The sequence below is a fragment of the Sorex fumeus genome, unplaced genomic scaffold, assembly GCF_029834395.1.
Source record: "Sorex fumeus unplaced genomic scaffold, SorFum_2.1 ptg000063l, whole genome shotgun sequence".
In the NCBI taxonomy this organism is placed as follows: Eukaryota; Metazoa; Chordata; class Mammalia; order Eulipotyphla; family Soricidae; genus Sorex; species Sorex fumeus.
Genome location: NW_026606120.1, coordinates 60,308,589 through 60,327,879, shown reverse-complemented (window position 1 = coordinate 60,327,879; position 19,291 = coordinate 60,308,589). Strand labels below are relative to the sequence as shown.

Here is a 19,291-nt window from a genome sequence, read left to right as displayed (position 1 = left end):
TATGACTCTGACCTTTGTTAACACTACAAAGGATAGTTATAAAGGATAGTACATTTTAAAATTTAAGTGGGATCTGAGGATTAAATGTAAGTAATATATCAGAGGGTGGATTATGGTTATGTAATAGAATGTCCATACTTGAATGGAATGTACACTCAAACATACCTGGACGATTAGACATAAGACTGGCAATTTTCATGATTTAAGTAAAAAGATGGTACATAGAACTTTTCTACGTATTTGAGGTTGGTTCAGAACAGTAAGCTATAACTATGACCATTTTCTTGTTATATGCCAAATACTGAGCAAGGGCGGAGATTTAAAAAAAATGGTAACTTGAGTCCTGGCATCACAGTATTTTTGTTTTTTGGACCTCTCCAGTGGTACTGCGGCCTACTGAGGCTGCATCTAGCATAGACTAAGCCTGCGGTGCTAAGGATTGAACCTGAGGCCTATGCATGCAGGCATGCATTTCAGCTCTTTGAGCTGTGCCCTTGGTCCCCAGAATCACTCTTGATATTTAGGTATAGAGGTACAGATTTATGAAAAAGTGATTATAATGTAATTTGATCAGGATTGTAATAGACTGTAATGGCGATAGCACAGCGGTAGGGCGTTCGCCTTACAAGCGGCCAACATGGCCGACCCGAGTTCGATTCCTCCGCCCCTCTCGGAGAGCCCGGCAAGCTACCGAGAGTATTCGATATGCCAGACACAGTAACAACAAAGTCTCCAATGGAGACGTTACTGGGCCCGCTCGAGCAAATCGACGATCAACGGGAGGGCCTTTACCTTACCTTTACCTTTACATAAACATAATACTGTCACTGTCCTCCCGTTGTTCATCGATTTGCTTGAATGAGCCCAGTAACATTGTGAGACTTGTTATTGTGTTTGGCATATCAAATATGTCATGGGTAGCTTGCCAGACTTTGCCATGAGGGCAAGATACTCTTGGTAGCTTTCTGGGCTCTCCGAGAGGGGCGGAAGAATCAAACTCAGGTTGGCCCGGTCGGCTACTTGCAAGGCAAACGCTCCTACCCGCTGTGCTATCGCTCCAGCGCAAACATAATACTATAGGAAATTGAGCTAGAGCTATTATTTTGTCCATTGAGCTAAAGCTATTATTTTGATTGGTGTTTTGAACAAAATTTATGTAGATAAGTGTAGACAAGAATAAGAATGTGAAGTTAAGAACATGGGTTAGAGGACTGGAGTGAAAGCTGAGTTGCATGTTTTGTATGTAGGGGGTCGAGTATCTGTTCCCAGCATTACATGGTCCCCCTGAGCACCGTAGGAGCAATCCTGTATCAAAGAGCTGGGAATATCCAAAGCACTGCTAGATGAGGCCCCAAAACCAAACTAAAAACATGAATTAGGAATATGATAGATAAGTGTTCTGTCAGATTCTAGATAAAGCAGAATATAAAGAATGCCATTGAAAGCAGAGGATTTGGTTTTGGGGGCCTGGAGGATAGTATAGAGGTTATGGTGCTTGCCTTGAATGTAAGTCATAGGTAGATTTGAGCTTTTATTTTGGAACCTCTTAACATACCAGTAATAGTTACTATTAATATTACTACTTATTGGAAATGTTTATATTTAACTGAAATGACATGGGGGATGTAAGAGGGGCTGTTGGAGCTGGGGGTCATTCCTTATTATGCCTGGGGACCATAAGGTGCTAGGGATCAAACCTGGGGCTCTTTTATGTAAACCATGTGTTACATTCTTTTGAGCCATCTTCTTGACTCCCTGACTATTACTGTTAGTTTAAGGTAAACTTGTAGAAAACTTGTAGTGAAAATCAAATAAATTTAAACCTTCTTATGTTATTTGTAGTAAACTATATTATAGTGGTTCATTATTAGATTAACACTATTAATTTTATTGTTTTCCTTTTCATTCTTTTTTCTTTTCCAAGATCTGTTGGAAGAACATTTTGTACCATGGATGGGCGTGGAAGCCCAGTTCACATTCATCCTTCCTCAGCAGTAAGTACCTTATTTTTGGTTTGTTTTTGGACCATAGCAGGCAGTGCTCAAGGCAAGGCCAGCAGCTTACCCACCGTACTATCTCTTTGTCCAATAAGTACCTTATTTTTATTTATTTATTTATTTATTTATTTTTTTTTTTATTAGTGAAACACCATGAGGTACAGTTGTAGACTTACAAGTTGTTGTGCTTGGGTTTCAGTTATGCAATGATCGAGTACCCATCCCACCACCGGTGCCCATTCTCCACCCCCACCAATCCCAGTATCCCTCCCACACCCCCAACCCCCAGCCCTCCCTGCCTCTGTGTCAGGGCACTCCCTTTTGTTCTATCTCTCCTTCTGGGTGCTGTGGTCTACAGAAGAGACATTGAGTGGCAATCATGTTCGGTCCATAGATTTAAGTACCTTATTTTTAGTAAGAAATTTGTGGGGCCAGAGCAATAGTACAGCAGGTAGGGCGTTTGCCTTGCATGCGGCCGACCTGGGTTCAATCCCCAGCACCCCATATGGTGCCCCCCGCACCACCAGGAATAATTCCTGAGTGCAGAGCCAGGAGTAACCCCTGAGCATCACTGGGTGTGGCCCAAAAAGAAAAGGAAAAAAAAAGAAAGAAAGAAATTTGTAGGGGTTGGGGAGGTACTACGGTGGGTAGGGCACTTGCCTTGCATCTGACCAAGCTGGATTCAATCCCTGGCACCCCATATGGTCCCTTGAGCCCCACCAGTAGTGATCCCTTAATGCAGAACCAGAAGTAACTCTTGAGCACAGCTGGACGTGGGTTAAAAAGAAAAGAAAAAGAATTTGAAAAATGTAGAAAATGCCTTACATTTTTTTCTTTGAAGTTAGGTTTATTGTTTCTCAAGATCTTGCTTGTTTCATCCCTTCTGTGTAATTAAAATATATGCTGACAGAGAGATAATATAGGAAGTAAGGCACTTGCCTTTTTTGTTGCTGACATTTGACTGACTCCTGGTAACACATATGGTCCCCCAAACACTATCAGGGGTAATTCCTGAGCATTGTTGGGCATGACCCAAAAAGGAAAAAAGAATATAGGAACTCCTAAGAACTTGGATTAATTTTTTGTTTGTATAATTTGGAATAAAGCATATTAACATGTTACTCTTAAATGATTTCTTTTAAAGCTTCATGAACAGGAAACCAAACTTGAATGGATCATTTTTCATGAGGTATTAGTTACCACCAAAGTCTACGCAAGAATTGTATGTCCAATTCGTTATGAATGGGTGAGAGACTTGTTACCTAAGTTGCATGAATTTAATGCACATGATCTGAGCAGTGTGGCTCGCCGTGAAATGAGAGACGATGCAAGAAGGCGATGGACAAATAAAGAAAATGTAAAGCATCTGAAGGGTGAGTGAATCATTTGTCCTAGTGGTATAAATCTGGGAGTTTTAATATCCACATTCTCACATTACTACATAAATATTTTTACAAGGCTTAGACTATGACTCTGGCTCTTCAGAAAGCAGTGTTGTCATGAGTATTAGGTTTGATTCCCCTTTTTCCTTTCAGTTAATCTTGTTTCCTTAACTTCCCTGACAACATCTTTGAGCTTTCTCCATGTGCTAACCATTTGCATTATCCTATTGAAATTTTCAATCTTGTGAGGTTAAGTGTGTATCCCCACTTTATAAATGGGGAGATGCTTAATCATACTATAATCTACTGAAAATTCCATAGCTAATAGTTGGGGAATCTGGATTTTAAATCCAAGATGCTTGACTGTTAGATATCCTTAACCATTAATGGTACAGTTTTTCCCAGTGGTGTTTTAGTATTTTTATTTTACGTAAAATATCTTGTAATTTTTTTCCTTCTTTTGCATGGGTGGGATTGAACCATACCTGAGGGTACTCAGGGGCTATGTGCTATAGATGCCTCTCCTGGCAGTGCTCTGGGGAGTATATGTGATGCTGGGGATCAAACTATGCACCAAACTGGTCGTCTACATGGAAGGCAAATGCCTTTAGCCCTGTATTATCTCTCTAGCTGCCCAGAATATCTTTTTCTTTCATTCAAGGAGATTATCTCATGAAGTATTAGGTCTCTCATTGGAAGATTTATATAGTTGTGCTAGTGAAGTAGGATGAAAAGCTTTATTTTTCAACTTAGAATAAAGTTCTCACAAAAGCTTTTTAAGGTTGATGGAGCAAATTATATTATTCCTACATACTGCCAATGGAGAAGATATTGATGAATAATTTTTTTTGAAGACCATAGAAAAGTCTTCAGAAATTTTATCAACTATGTATTTTATTTTTGGATTTTTGGGGTGGGACTGGTTTGCTGCACTCAGAAGTGCTCTGGGGCTAGTCCCAGTGCTGTGCTCAGGGCACCTTTGGTATTGTGAATGGAACCAGGATCAGCTACTGTAAGGCCAGTACCTTACACCCTGTACTCTTGTCAGTCTATAATTAGGTATCGTGTTGCAGTGTATTACTGTAGTACATGCTTTCAAAGTAGGGTCAATTTTCTCAAGTCCTCAGGCTTCCTTGCTCTTTATTTATTTATTTATTTATTTATTTAATTTATAGGGTTCACTCTCTGGTACTTGGGGCCACAAGTGCTACACCTGGCTGTGCTGAGCTGGGGAACTTGCTATGCTAGGGATTATATTCAGGGCCTTGGGCCGGCTAGGCATTTCTCTGCCACTTGTGCTCTCTCTCTAACCAGTACTCCTATTTTTTAACCATAACACTAAGTCACTTCCTTAGAAGTGGCAAATTTTCTTTTTCCTCTCTATCATTGAAAAATCAGAGCATCTTTTTCTCTCAATGTTTCTTGTACTATATCGTAAAACTAAAGTTTTACTAGATTAATGTGAATGTTTTCAGATGGAATATCAAAAGAAGTTCTAAAGAAAATGCAAAGAAGAAATGATGACAAGTCCATATCAGATGCACGTGCTCGTTTCCTTGAAAGAAAGCAGCAGAGGTCCCAGGACCACAGTGACACGCGGAAGGAAACAGGCTAAACAGCCAGCCCTCCAAATCAGGAAGTAGGAAAAGCAGCCAGGAAATGTGCTTCTACTTTGCCATTTATGTCAGCACTACAAAGAGGAAGTGGTCAGCAACTGTTTCTTGCATTTAAGCTAAAAGCAAATCAGAGCTCATCAATACCAATAAATAGAATTTTCAAAGAAAAGATTGGGTTGCCATTGTCATAGGCATTGAAACCAATGAAAGACAATACATGTGATATTTTTCTCACTTCAGTTTTGCTGGCCTTAACTGGTGTCAAATACTGTCATTAAGATAGTTTTAAAAACATTTAATTGTATTTAGTCAACGTGTGTTTCATTTGCAGTGAAGCGTTAAAAATTATTTTCCTTAAATCTCTTCAAGGCCTTCTTGTTGCTATTTAGAATAGTGTTCTATCAGGTTATCAGGTATGTGACCTTTTCCTTCCGAAGGCTAAATATAAGAGGTTTTTACTCAGCAATACTTAGATGTCTAACCGTTTAAATGCTACAGAGCTTTATAGATATTTAGAGAAAAGAATTAGTAAATAAGAAAATTGCCTATGGCAGGATTCTTCATTGAATTAATAGTAATCCTTAATTGATTTTTCTGGGATTATATAAATTCCTTTTTATATAAAAGTATATTGTTTAAAACAGTAGCTATAGCCATTAACCAAAGGACAGATGATTATATATATGTTCTTTTTTAAGCTGTCCCTACATGCTTGTATCATCTCCATGTGTGTAGGTGTGACAGTGTTTCAAACACCCCTCCACCTACTCTCTTGCCTCCAGCTGCTTAGGTAGCACCATTCAAACATCTAATATAACAGTCTTAGGATTTTCAAAAGCAGCCAACACTACATCAGCAGTGTTTCGGATTGGAACCTTGAGGCCAGTTAGTATTGCACTCAGGCCACACTCAGCACTTGCCCACTCTGTTGTTTACTGCCTTGTATTCTAGTTATGTGTGTATTTGTATGTCTCCCCCACTAGATTATACGCTCCTTGTGGGCAGGGACTATGTCTTTTTCATCTTTGTATCTTCCATGGCAATCTAGCACAGTGCTTTGCACATAGTAGTCACTAAGTGTTTGTTAAATAAAGCTATTAGTGTTATTAAAATTCAAAAGACAGTATAATGTGTGTTTTTAGATATTTTTGGGTAATAAGTAAGAATCTAAATTTTTATAGGCAAGTAATTTGATAATTATTTCCTTTGGCACATCTAAATAGTTTTCTATTCAGTATTCGAAACTGGAAGCCTTTATTGAGAATTCTCATGCGGACTCAGATCTATGTCTTATTATTGAAAGAAGGTGAGTGATGATTTCTCTCAACATTTTTTGGTATTATTGTTTTGTTGACTTGAATTTTCATTGTTCTGTATACTGTTGCGGCATGATGGTCATTTGGTCTAAATCAGTTCTCAAACAATTTTTCCTCATAATCAGATTTTGAATCTCTTGGTGGGATGACTTTGATTTTCTTGAATTAAAGCTCTATTAAGTAAAATATTTTATTAAGCACACATAATCTGTAGTTCAGGGCTAGAGAGATAGTTTAGGGGTTAAGATGTTTGCCCTTCATACAGCCAGTCCTAAGATTCCTGGTATTGCATGGTCTGTGACCACAGAGCCTGGAGTAGCCCTCAGCACCACCAGCTACGACCCCAAAACAACTCTCTCCCTCCTACCCCCAAAGTCTATAGTTCACATTAAGATTTTATAAATTGACCAATATTGTCCTTTTTAGCAGTTGCTCCCCCCAGTTAAGGATTTAATCATGTTTTTCTCTTCTTTAATTTAGAAAATATCTTTAGTTTTAGTTTTCCCTATTAATGGAAATGGGGTCATTTAGATCACATCTGGTGGTGCTCAGTGACGACTCCTGGCTTGGTGTACGGAGGACCGTGTGGTCGGGATGAATAGAGGTTGACTGCATGGAAGGCAAGTACCTTACCTGCTGACAGAACCCACACCTGGCAGTGCTCATACTTATCCTGACTCTGTGCCAGAATCACTCCTGTTGGTGCTCAGGGGAGCATATATAGTGCCAGGGATTGAACTAGGGTCAACTACATGCCAGGCAAGTACCTCTGTACTCTGTGGTTCCCATTATTATTATTTTTTTCCTTTTTGGGTCACATCCGGCGATGCACAGGGGTTACACCTGGTTCTGCATTCAGGAATTACTCCTGGTGGTGCTCAGGGGACCATATGGGATGCTGAGAATCAAACCCGGGTTGGCTGCGTGCAAGGAAAACACCCTACCTGCTGTGCTGTCTCTGCAGCCCCCTAATTATTATTATTTTTTTTATAGACTGGTTATATTATAGAATTACTCAATTTGTGTTTCCTCACCCTTGTACATTTTCTACTGGAAAATGCATATGTGATAGTGTTTCCCTTCAGGGCAAATTGTGTTTGCTCATATTAGTATTTTAATTTTCTTTAATTTAGTTCACAACTAATGAGTTATTTGGGGGAGGAATATTTTGCGATCATGTGAAATAGTTTTAAGTCATCATCCTCTGAATTCTAATTGGTAATTATTGCCTGAATCTGTTTTATTCTTTTGGAGTTGGGGATTTGGGCCACACTTGCTTGGGGTCACTTTCGGAGATGCTCAGATCTTATGGTACTAGGGTTTGCACCCAAGCCTCTCACATACAAAGTATACATTCAGCCTGTTGAACTATCCCACCAGTTTTATTCCCATGTTTCTAAAAAGGGATTGAAAAAATGATTCTCATACATTTGTCACTGTAAGATGAGCTTTCCTTGAAGCATTTCTGATAAACAGATAGGTGCTGAGAATAGCATGCATAGTTCAAGTGAGATAAGTAGAAAGCCCAGGGGGCAACTGAGAGGCCTGATAAAAAGATCAGGTTATTTGGTGTATGGATTATACACATAAGTGATTGATAAGGCTGAAAATGTTGGGTGAGGAAACATTAGAAATTTGGAATAATTTGTACTATATATATTTATATTTCAAAGGAGAAAGACACTGTCAGTAGGATAGATTTCCATTGAGAGTGCTTTGAGAGTAGAAGTGTGAGAGGAATACTGTATTTAGTTAAGTGGAAGGAGCCTTGCAGGAAAGGTGGTAACAGAGAAGGGTTGTTTTTGGTTTTGGAAACAGAGCCATACCTGGCAGTGCTTAGAGTTTATTCCTGATTCAGTGTTCATGAATCACTTCTAGCTGTGCTTGGGGAACCATATGTGGTGCTAGGGATCAAACCTATATTGTCTATTTGCAAGGCAAGCGCTTTACCCCCTGTCCTATCTCCAACTCCAGATGTTTATTCTTTTTTTAAAAAAATTTTATTAGTGAAACACGAGGTACAGTTGTAGATTTACAAATTTCTGTGCTTGAGTTTCAGTTATACAATGATCGAATACCCATCCCTCCACCAGTGCCCATTCTCCACCACCACTGATTCCAGTATCCCTCCCACCTCCCACCCCTCCTGTCCGACCCCAGATGTTTATTCTTAAAAGCACATGGATTCACCTTCAAGTACTAAATGAAACAAAACCAAAATAATCAATAAAGGTAAACGTCATAGAAAATTGGGCAAATTACATGTTCAGTCATTTGTATAAATGGAAACGTAAGAAACAGATATGGAACATACTAGTAATTAGGGAAATACAAAATAACAGTTGGAATACTTTTGCACTAAGTTGGCAAAAACTGCATATAAAGTGCTGGCCTGGGAGAGGAAATTTTGCTAACACCTAGTTAAGCTGAAGAAGTGAGCTAGCAAGCCGGCCTCTAGATTTGTCCATGGAACTTCCTTAGAGTCTATGGCATGTTGTTCCTCATGGGAAATGAGCCCTGTAAATTTAAGATCAATTACTGATTGATGTTAAGTACAAAAAAGCGGGGTAGTGGGATAGTAGAGGGATACAGCTGACCTGACTAGCTGACTAGAATACAGCTGACCTTATTTGAATCCCCAGCACCTGGATATGGTCCCCGAAACACTGCCAGAAGTGACCTTTGGTCAGAGCCAGGGGTAGCCCCTGAACTGCTGAGAGTAGCCCAAACCCATCCCAACCTCTCAAAAAAAATTTTAAAAAAGCCATAAGAATGTTATTCATAAAAATAACACAAAATCCACTGTTTCTAGTAGCAAAAAGTTGGAAATTTATTTATAAAACTATAGATACATCAATAGGAAAATGGATAAGTTGTAAATATTTTTCTGGTTGAAGAAGTAAAAATGATTTTTGAGGCTCCTGATGTCTACTTCTAAGCTGCTTCGCAGAATTGATGAACCAGTTTCTATTCCTGTCAGTCAAATGTAGTAAAGTGCCTGTTTTACTGCAGCTCTGTAGTCCTTTAGAAATGTTCTTTTGATTATAGGGGAGGGGGGAGTCTCATTATAGTAATATTTATATATATTTAGGTATTCAACCTTTCCCACATGTTCAGATTGTCTACAGGAAATGAAATTTATCTGATTTCAATTTGATAAAGCTAGGTAGTAAATATTTTAGGCTTTCAGGACATAGTCTGTTGCACCCTACTCTGTTTAATGTAAAAGCAGTTCTAGACAACACATAAATAAATGGTTATGGTTGTGTTCCAATAAAACATATGGACAATGAAATTTGAAGTTTATCTTCTTTTGGGGGCCCACTTCCAATAAAGCATCTTACAAGGCAGATGCTCGAAGCCCTGCACTATTCCTCTAGCCCTAAAATTTGGGTATTATGTAATTCTCACATCAGCCAATACTTTGATTTCATCCTGATTGCCACTTGCACTAGAACCAAAAAGGCTATTTTTCGCAAGTCCATTCTAATTTCATTGATAATTTTACTGGGGGGAGGGGAGTGGGGTTTGTCTTAGTTTCATGACATAGCTGATATTTTTGTTTTTCCTTTTTTCTAACAGCTAATAGGGAGCTCATTGTGAAGAATCAATAAATTTTATTTCCCAATAATTTGCAAAGTAATCCTTGTTAGCTATTCCTTGAAGTTAAAATAAAAGACAGTAAAAATTCTTGATGCTATTTAAGAGTTTTTCAAAGCAAATAATTATATGATTATATTTACCCCTCATCCCCACCCTATGTGATTTTTTTTTTTTTTGGCTTTTTGGGTCACACCTAGCGATGCACAAGGGTTATGCCTGGCTTTGCACTCAGGAATTACTCCTGGTGGTGCTTAGTGGACCATATGAGATGCTGGGAATCAAACCCAGGTCGGCCGTGTGCAAGGCAAACACTCTACCCTCTTTACTATCATTCCAGCCCAAGCTTGTTCTTCTTTTAGTTTTGGTTTTGTGCCACATCCACTGGTGCCCAAGGCCTGCTCCTGGCTCTTTGTTCAGGAATCACCCCTGCTAGACTTGTGGGACCATATGGGGTACCAGGGATTGGACCCAGGTTGATGAATTAAAAATAAAGTACTGAGTTTGGTGACTTCTATAGGTAGGTATTTATTTGAACGGGAGTTGACTACAGGTGTGATTAGTAATTGCATAGGTTACCCTACGCTTCCAATTAAACAGTAAGTAACTAATAAGGAAGCAGGGTGAATAGATTGAAGTTGAATATATTTTTAAATTTTGGGTTCCATGATTTACAACAGTGTTAATGATGGCATCATACTTAAAATGTTCCAACAACTCACCAAAAATGTCCCCCTCTCAAGCCTCTCCTTCATTCTCAGCATCCACCATGGTGAGCTCAATTCTTGGACTCTGTCCTTGGTCATTTATTAATTCCCTATGTTTCTTTTTTCTTTTCCTTTTTTAAATCTGGGGTTGGAGCGATAGCACAGCGGTAGGGTGTTTGCCTTGCGCGCAGCCAGCCTGGCCGAGCCGGGTTTGATTCCTCTGTCCCTCTCAGAGAGCCCGGCAAGCTACCGAGAGTATCTCGCCCACACGGCAAAGCCTGGCAAGCTCCCTGTGGCATATTCGATATGCCAAACACAATAACAAGTCTCACAATGGAGACGTTACTGGGCTCGCTCAAGCAAATCGATGACAACGGGAGGACAGTGCTACAGTGCTTTTTAAAACCAGTGTTTCTTTATATCCCACGAGGTTAATTTGCACTTGTCCCTCTCTTTCTGACTTAACTCATTACTATACTCTCCAGATCCATCCACATAGCAATTTGCATTATTTTTTTTTTTATAAAGCGAAGTAGTATTCCATTGTGTATATATAAGCCAGTTTATCTAGCCATCTATTCTTGGACATATGGATGTTTCCATATTTTGACTATTGTGAATAGTGCTGCAATGAAAATATTTTTCTGAATAGTTTTTGGGCCCCTAGGGTAGATATCAAGAAGTGGAAATTCTGAATTATATGGAAGTGCAATGTTTTTTTCCTTTTGGTTTTGGGCCACACAGCACAGTGTGTAGGCAATCATATGTGATTCCAGGAATTTTTATTGGGGTCAGCTGCATGCAAGAGCTTCCCACTAGCACTATCTCCTTAACACTAACGTCTGCATATTTTTTCATTACTGGAGAGTTATGGAATGAGTAGATGTATATTATATCCTATATCTAAACTCAAAAGTTATTTGGAATATAAGCAGCCAGGCAAAGGAAATAACCAAGTTTTTTGTTTTACATAATCTGCATTTTTCAGTTAGAATACAGCAAAGCAATGCTTTATTATTTAAACTAGGGCAATTTTTGGTGATGCTTTGGGGCCACATTGGTGATATTGGGCTCAAACTCAGAGCTAGAGTGCCAGAGAATACACAGGTTAAGGTTTTTGGGCTTTATGCCTTGCATATGGCAGACCTTAGTTCAATCATTGGCACCATGTGGCCTCTCCTACATGGCTTCTCCTGGAAACAGTTCCTGAACAGAGCCAGGAATAGCCCGTGAGCACCTCCTCAGAGGTAGGCATGAATTTGGTAATGAGAGATGAGTGTTCTACCACTTGAACTATTTTCCTGACCCAAGGAAACCTTTTTATGTTTTTTTGTGGGGGATATACCCAATGATGCTGGGGTTGTTCCTAGTGGTACTTGGGGGACCATGTGGTTCAAAGCATGCACTGAAACCTTTGAGTTAGTTTTCTAGCCCCTGAAAGTAAGGAAAAAGTGACTGCTAATGTGTCTTAAATTTGGTAAAGGTTTAGGTTGGATTATATTTGAAGTACTCTACAAAAACTTCATAAACCTGAGAATTTTAAGATTCAGAATTGCTTTTTATCAAATACAAGAAACAAATTAAGAAATGTATTTCTCATGTGAAAAAAGCCTTTCAAAAGACTTAGACAATGAATTACATTTTTTTCATTTTAGGAGCTGAGGAACTAGTACAGTGGGTAAGATGCTTTCCTTGCATGTGGCCACCCAGATTCACTCCTGGGCACCCCATATGGTCCCTTGAGCCCACCATGAATGATCCCTGAGCACAGAGCCAGGACTAAGCTCTGAGTACAGATGGGTGTGGCCCAAAAAATTAAAATTTTTTTTTTCATTTTATATATTGAAAAAAATTTCTAGAATTCATTATAATTCTTAGTATTAGAGTTAACTGCAATTTTGTTTGTTAAATCTGAATCCTGTTAATTTTTATCTTTAAAAAAAATTTTTACAGATAAAAAATTTCGTGATTTTTATCTTTTTTTTTTCAGGGTTGATCCTAGGCATTTTAAAATGCCAGACATGCACTCTACTCACATGTTTAGCCAGTGACTTTTTTCTTTTTTTGCTTTTTGGGTCACACCCAGCGATGTTCAGGGGTTACTCCTGGCTCTGCACTCAGGAATCACTTCTGGTGGTGCTTGAGGAGCATATGGGATGCTGGGCATCGAACCCAGGTCAGCCACATGCAAGGCAAATGCCCTACCTGCTGAGCTATCGCTCCGGCCCCATAGCCAGTGATTTTTGTTTGTAGATATGAAAAGGATGTTTTGACATGGCAGTTAACTACGAATTCTTATTATAGCTCTGTGGGTTTTCTGTCAATTTTGCTCTGTGTATCGCTATATTTGAACCAGCTTTGCTAGATGACTTTTTGAGGGGAGGTCGCATGCCTGATGTGCTGTGGGGCTACTCCTGGCTCTGTTTGGTCATTCCCTGTAGTGCTCAGGGAATTATGTGGTGCTCGGATCCAATTATGTGTGTACTGGGTCACCAGCACACAAGGCAACAGCCCTGTCTTATGTAGTATCACTCTTGCCCCCAATGTAACTTTTGAAGGTGATTTTTAAGGCCACTCATTTCTTTGCTAGAGTGATTTAAGAGTGACCTTTATAATGTAACTAGATTCTTGGCTTTTCATTTGAAATATGTTCAATTCTGATAAAATTCAAGAGTCGCCATACATTTGATTGCCATCCGTGACATATTATAAATGTGTCTATGTAAATTATACTTAGAACAAGCCTGAGCTGTTTGAGAAAACAAATGTTTTCATATTAAAATAGAAAAAGTCATAAAACATTTTTTCTTGCTTTGTACGTTTTTGAGTTGGCTTTGCCTATATGCAGTGCTTTCCTTGTATAGCATTAAAATAAAGTGAGCACTATACAATGATAGATATCTTGCCACTTATGATATTTCATAAACTAATCCTGTGGAAATTCATATTGGTGGCGGCAGGGGGTTTAGATGTTTAAAAGCTACTATTTAAGCCACTTACTTTGGTAATGCTACATTATATATCCCTCTTGATTTCATTAAAGTTAAATTTTAATTATTTGGTACAGTGGTTTAGGTTTAAAGCTGTGCTCTTAAAATTAATCTCAGTATTTCAAAAATGCCCTTACTCTGTGGCTTTTGCAGTGCATTTAGCTCAAGCTGTTCTTTAGAAATCAAGTTAAGGTATATGCCTTGATTCAAGGGCTGCCTGAAGATGAATTACTACAAGGATACTACAAGAAAAAAGGTGTTTGTGTGGCATCACTGTCATTAGGGGGGTTATATAAAATATAGCATATTACCTGACCAAAAAAGGAAAAAAAGATAAGGAAGGAGTACAATAATGGTTTCTAGAATAGGTTTTGAGAAACTGTTACTCTTCAAAATAGCAAAGAAGCAATGCAGTTTTGGCTAATGGCACTGCTGTGACTCAGATCAAGGACCTACATTGAACATTCTGATAAAAATAGCTTCAAACAGCAAGATCCTGTTTTATTAACATAGCTACCATACTAAAACTATTTTCTGAAACCAACAGTCATGATGATGTATTAATAGCTGTGTTTTTAAAAAAACAACTTATAGCCAAAAGAAGAAAAAAAATCTAGTAATTGTTTTTTGGTTTATTAGATTACCTGTCCTCCTAATTTAATGTAATACTTCAAAACAAAGCAATTCAGTTTATTGCTCAGGAAGCTTAAAAAGACACTTAGCCTTTAGGGTTTCTAAGCCCAGGATTGGTAAGCATTTACCTGCCTCTACACCATTTATAACATTATTATAAAATGTCCTCATTACCTCAGGCAAAATTACTGATCTTTAAAAGGCACAGATTTGAAAAAGCATATTATCTAAACTACTGTTTTGCTCTTGAACATTTTGGATTTGTTGGCCTGACAGTGTTCAAAAGGAGCTAGTATCCATAATCTTCTAGATGGTTTGTGGAAATAATCCACAGATTTCTATGTGTGATGAAGCAGCAGTGATTTTTAACATAGTAACTTTTTGATATTTCATACCAAGCAGCCAAGCCAAATTTAATTGCCTTGGGATCCTAACTGTACTTTAAACAGATCGTATATGAAATTGCAAGAACATGTGGTGGACCATTCATGATATATATTCTAAGATTGAAAGTCTAACTTATTATATTGCAATTACCCTAATGAAACAATAATTCCTTTAGATCGTACATTTAGAATTTGCTCCCAAAAAGGATTGGAGGCAGCTATTAAACTATCAAAGACTGGCATAGATGTTTACATATTTGGCTTAAAAAATATTCATCACCCATTAAAATATAACGGGATGGCAAGGCATTTCTTTGCAAAGCTGTCTGCTAATATTACTATGTATACCTTTAACAGGGTTTTATGTTTAGCTGAGAAGTGCACGAAAAACAATTATGTAGTTTTTCCTGAAGGTCTTTCTGGAAAGAGTTACAAAGATGAAAGGCACAAAACTAAATTCTTCCTCCTTTACTATGAAATAATAGTTTATACTTTAGCTGTATGGTACTGGGAAGGTTACCGGTAGGTAACGAATACCTTCATGCGGTCAGAAGACAGGAAGCTCCAGCTTTGAAGCTCTTAACGTTTCCAAAGCTACTGGCATCGTTGAGATGGTCTTACTGAACCCTAGCGAAATTTCCTTCTCCAAGAGGATGCACTAACCATATCAAGAGCTCTTAAGTTTGTGTTAACAACTACTTAAAAAAAAAACAAAACAAGACTCATAACCAAGTCGGTTATAACTTCGTTCCTGTTCCTTTAGGTAATTTTGGTACCTCAGGTCTTTTAACACCGAATTTGATTAGTAAGCTAGGGCGATACACCTATGTCCGCCAAAATGTCCGCAGGAACGATGTCGCCAAGGTCAGCCTGAGATAGCGCACACATGGCCTTCGCGGGCCTCCGAGCCCATTATTTAAGTGACAACCTAGGAGAATGCACGTTCTAATTAGAATCAGGCGTCAGGTTCTCCAACTGTCAGAAGGGCGTGCGGAAGGGCAGGGAGGATCTCAAACCCCATTTCACGCCTCCCTCCCGAGGATGTCAGAAAAACCACCCACTCCACGAAACTAGGCGGGGGAGGAGTGCAGCAGCCGGCTGCCAAGAGAGCGCTCTGCAGGGCGGCCGTTTCCCTGAGTCACCGAGAGGGCGGGAGGCTGGGCCCCGCTGCCCACGCCACGTCGTCTTCGTTAGCGACTTAGGTTAAGACACGGCCCACCCAGGAAGGCGGTAGCACGACCGTTCTTCAAGGCCACCCAACAGCCACCTCTTGCCCCGGAGCCATCGCCTTCCCCTAGAACTCGCGCTGCATTCCGGCTGTAATCAGCCGAGCCTTTCCAGCCAGCATCACGTGCGCCCGGAAGTACGTGGGTGGGACCTAAAGCGCCCACGGAAATGACGTTGGTCGCCCCTAAGTCGCATGATGTGGCAAAATGCAAAAAAAAAAAAAAAAAAAGGAGGGGGGAGCTTTTGAAAAGCAGCAAGCTGGGAGAAAGTGATGAGTCCAAAAAAGTAGTCCCTTCGCTACCTCTCTTGACACTCGTGTAGCAGCAGTAAGCGAGCGAGCCCCTCACGCACTGCGTCCCTGATTCTTGCGCCCCGCAGCGCCGCTGCGCGCCGTGGAAGGGTACATAAGGCGGAGTGGGGTGAGGCGACGGGGCGGAGTTCTGTCGCCGGGATCCCTCCGCAGGGCTCAGCCGTTTCCGGAGTCTGCGCTGCGCCCGGTTCCGCCATTGCGGCTCTCCCGGCCCCTGGAGCCTCCGCCCCCGACCCGAGCTCTTTCGTCTGCCTGCCAGTTTCCTGCGTCCCCGGAGAGTATCCTGCTGTGCCTCGCCTCTCCCCCTCCCCCTTCTCCTCCTCTCCTTTGGAGAGCCCGGGCAGCCATTGCCCCGCAGCCCCAGTGACAGGAGGAGACCATACCCCCCCGACAGCGCCATGGCCCAGATTCTGCCAATTCGTTTTCAGGAGCATCTCCAGGTGCGACGGGGCCCTGCTGGTGAGGGCTGTGGAGAGGGTGGTAGGGAGGGAGAAACTGGAGTCTTCAGGCCTAAGCAAGAGAGCAAGATTGGAATGTTGTGTGGGGGGTGGGGGGGCCCCCGCTGGGGACGGGTGGGGTGACTTGTGCCTGGGGTCGATGGAGGATGGGGTGGTCGCTTGGAAAGGTTAAAAGCTTCAAGGATGCGGGCCTTGGATGAAAAGGACGAGACTCGGGGGTGCAGAGGGCAGCGAGAGCAGGCCTGGGTACGAAGGCCTCTCATCGCTTCCTGAATGGCACACGAACTCCCCACCCCCTCCCAGTTTAATTCAGTTCATTCATTTTGGGGGTGGGGGCTCGCCCGCGTTTCTTGGGCAGGCGGCACTCTCACGCGCTAGACCGGCGGAGGGCTGTCATCTCCCATGGCTCCTTCCTTCCCCCGTAGGGTCTGCGCCCCGGAGTCGGGCGGGTGAGCTGGGAGGAGCAGTCTCCTCCTCCGTCGGCTGCTCGCGGCCGGGAAAGGCACCTTCCCCGTGGGTGGGGGCAGCAGCCGAGACTCGGCTTTTGCATTCCCCGAAGTGGTCGGAAGAGAAGGTCACTGAAGGAGCAGAAGGGGAGAATGGGGGAACTTAATGTCTTAGGGCGGTGGCAGTCTCAGTGTGCGTGGGGTCAAGGTCCCCAGGGAAAAGGCTCCTTTTTTTTTTCCTTCCCCCTTCTTAGGATTTCCTGGGGGATGGTGGCTCTTAGCCCCTCAATCAGTGATTTAGTTGCTTCATCGGTGCCTGTGGTCCCTCCGTGTTTCTTCTAGAAGGGGTTATCTGGAGGTTATCTTGGGGTCTTCTGGAGTCTAGGAGGTAATTGTGGGCTTGGCCTGAGTACACCTCACTCAGGATTTCCTGGAATTGAGCAGAGCCCTGGGGATAGAGCACACCTGCTCTGAAATATGCAAGGTTATTTGGCCTGCCACTGGCTTCCTTTTAGTGGATTCTCGAGTTCTTTCCCTTGGTGCATTATCCTGTAGGCAACACACTCTTATCTGGCAACATGCCCATGACTGACCCAGGCAGGTGATCTCTGCAGGGCTGGACCGAATTAAGCTTCTTCTGAGCTTCTGAATTCCCTGGTTCTCCAGTCCAGGTTTTGCTTGTTCTGAAATCTTTGATAATAATTTGCTTTCTTTCCAGATATCCTGCTTTCTTCCCAAATATCCCCTACAGGGCCCAGTTTCAGATCAGTTTTCTGAGGTGCTGGCTAATTTCATTAAAAAAAAAAGATGTCTTCCATTGACATGACACTTATGTTTTCCCCCTTCCCATTTAAGTTTATTTACTTTCTCATAATGGCATAACAAATGTAAAGGGTTCTTATTATAAAAAAGGTTTAATTTTTAGATTATGGGTAATGTAATTTCCAACTTCTTTACAGGTTTAATCACATTTGTTTGCGTCAGCAAGAAATTTTATCATAAATCTTGAAATGTAATGAATAATAAATATTTACTAAAAATGAGTTTTAAAATGCACTTCACTTGTTTGTGGTTTTTTGATAACTCATCTGAAGAAATGAAATATACTTTACCAATTAAAAAATGCTATTTTGCAAATAGTTAAGAAATAATGACAAAATTGACATCCATATTTGCTCAATCAATGATTTAATTGCTTCATAGCAATTAAATCTGTTAAAGTGGCCTGTAAGTGAATATGGGTTAGGAAAATAATGTTCTTTGCTGGAAGGGGAACACACAGATTCATCCTCACACTGAAATACATCTGAAATATAATTTTTATGGATTCAGATATTGTAAAGTCCTACACAGGAGAAGCAGGCATAGTTATATTATAGGTATGTCCCCAGAATAAATCTTGTTTAGTGGTTTGACAGTTGTTTTTATTTCTTTTTAAAGAAATAAGGGGAAGCAGTTGTTAAATTGCAGAGATTGAAATGCAACCTTGTCAGGTGAAAATAGTTTTATCGGAGGTTCTGAGATTTCTGCAGTTACTTGAGTAGTAATTTCCATTTCAATTAGAGGATTAATGCATAAAGCAGCCTTTCAAGTATACTCAGATTCAGTTTTTGGAGTAACCTGCCTTATCTAAGCTTAAACCTGTTCTCTAGCTGGCTTGATGCTCCAGTTGATAATTATGCTTAAGGCCCCCTATCTCCTATTTTTTTCCAGGATAACCTCCTGACTTCTGTATATTTTGAGGAGGGGGCTGGCTTGGGATTTGCTTGTGGATCACTCCTGGTGGTGCTCAGGGGATCGTATGCCATGCTGGGGACTGAAATGGGACTAGGGTCATTCATACGCAAGGCAAGAACCTTATTTCCGTACTGTCTGTCCAGTCCTGATTTCTTATTTTCATCCCTTCTCTTATTAAAAATTAAATTATTTAATTGATATCGTAGGTTTTTGACCACGAGGTCTCTGCTAGTTATCTAAGTGGTGGAACAATTTCTAAAACACAGGATTAAAAATTAGGAACATGAATTGAGGAACTTGACTGTAAGGGTTAGCTCTGGAGAGCTTCAAAAGATGAGCTATACATGAATTGATTTTTTTATATCACATAACTTCTTTGGTAAATCAAAGGGTCTGTCATGAGACTCTTCATTACAACTTTAAGTAGTGAAGGATTTTTAAAGGGAATTGTTTAAGCTGAAAGGAATCAGTAGTTGTCTATTTGAG

General features: G+C 40.6%; 2 protein-coding genes across 3 annotated transcripts in view; both read left to right on the top strand.

The window, feature by feature from the left end:
* The window catches only part of DHX40 (DEAH-box helicase 40), a 42,855-nt gene extending 36,741 nt beyond the window's left edge, over positions 1-6,114 (top strand). Inside the window, exons 16-18 of the mRNA XM_056126594.1 lie at positions 1,925-1,994; positions 3,142-3,370; positions 4,855-6,114. Coding sequence (XP_055982569.1) covers positions 1,925-1,994; positions 3,142-3,370; positions 4,855-4,994 — 439 coding nt within the window. The 3' untranslated portion in view covers positions 4,995-6,114. The remainder of the gene's footprint in view (positions 1-1,924; positions 1,995-3,141; positions 3,371-4,854) is intronic.
* A 10,065-nt stretch (positions 6,115-16,179) lies between these two features.
* The window catches only part of CLTC (clathrin heavy chain), a 70,371-nt gene continuing 67,259 nt past the window's right edge, over positions 16,180-19,291 (top strand). Inside the window, exon 1 of one of the 2 annotated variants that reach the window (XM_056126592.1) lies at positions 16,180-16,604. In XM_056126592.1, coding sequence (XP_055982567.1) covers positions 16,563-16,604 — 42 coding nt within the window. In that variant the 5' untranslated portion in view covers positions 16,180-16,562. The remainder of the gene's footprint in view (positions 16,605-19,291) is intronic. The other variant, XM_056126593.1, reaches the window with a different exon arrangement.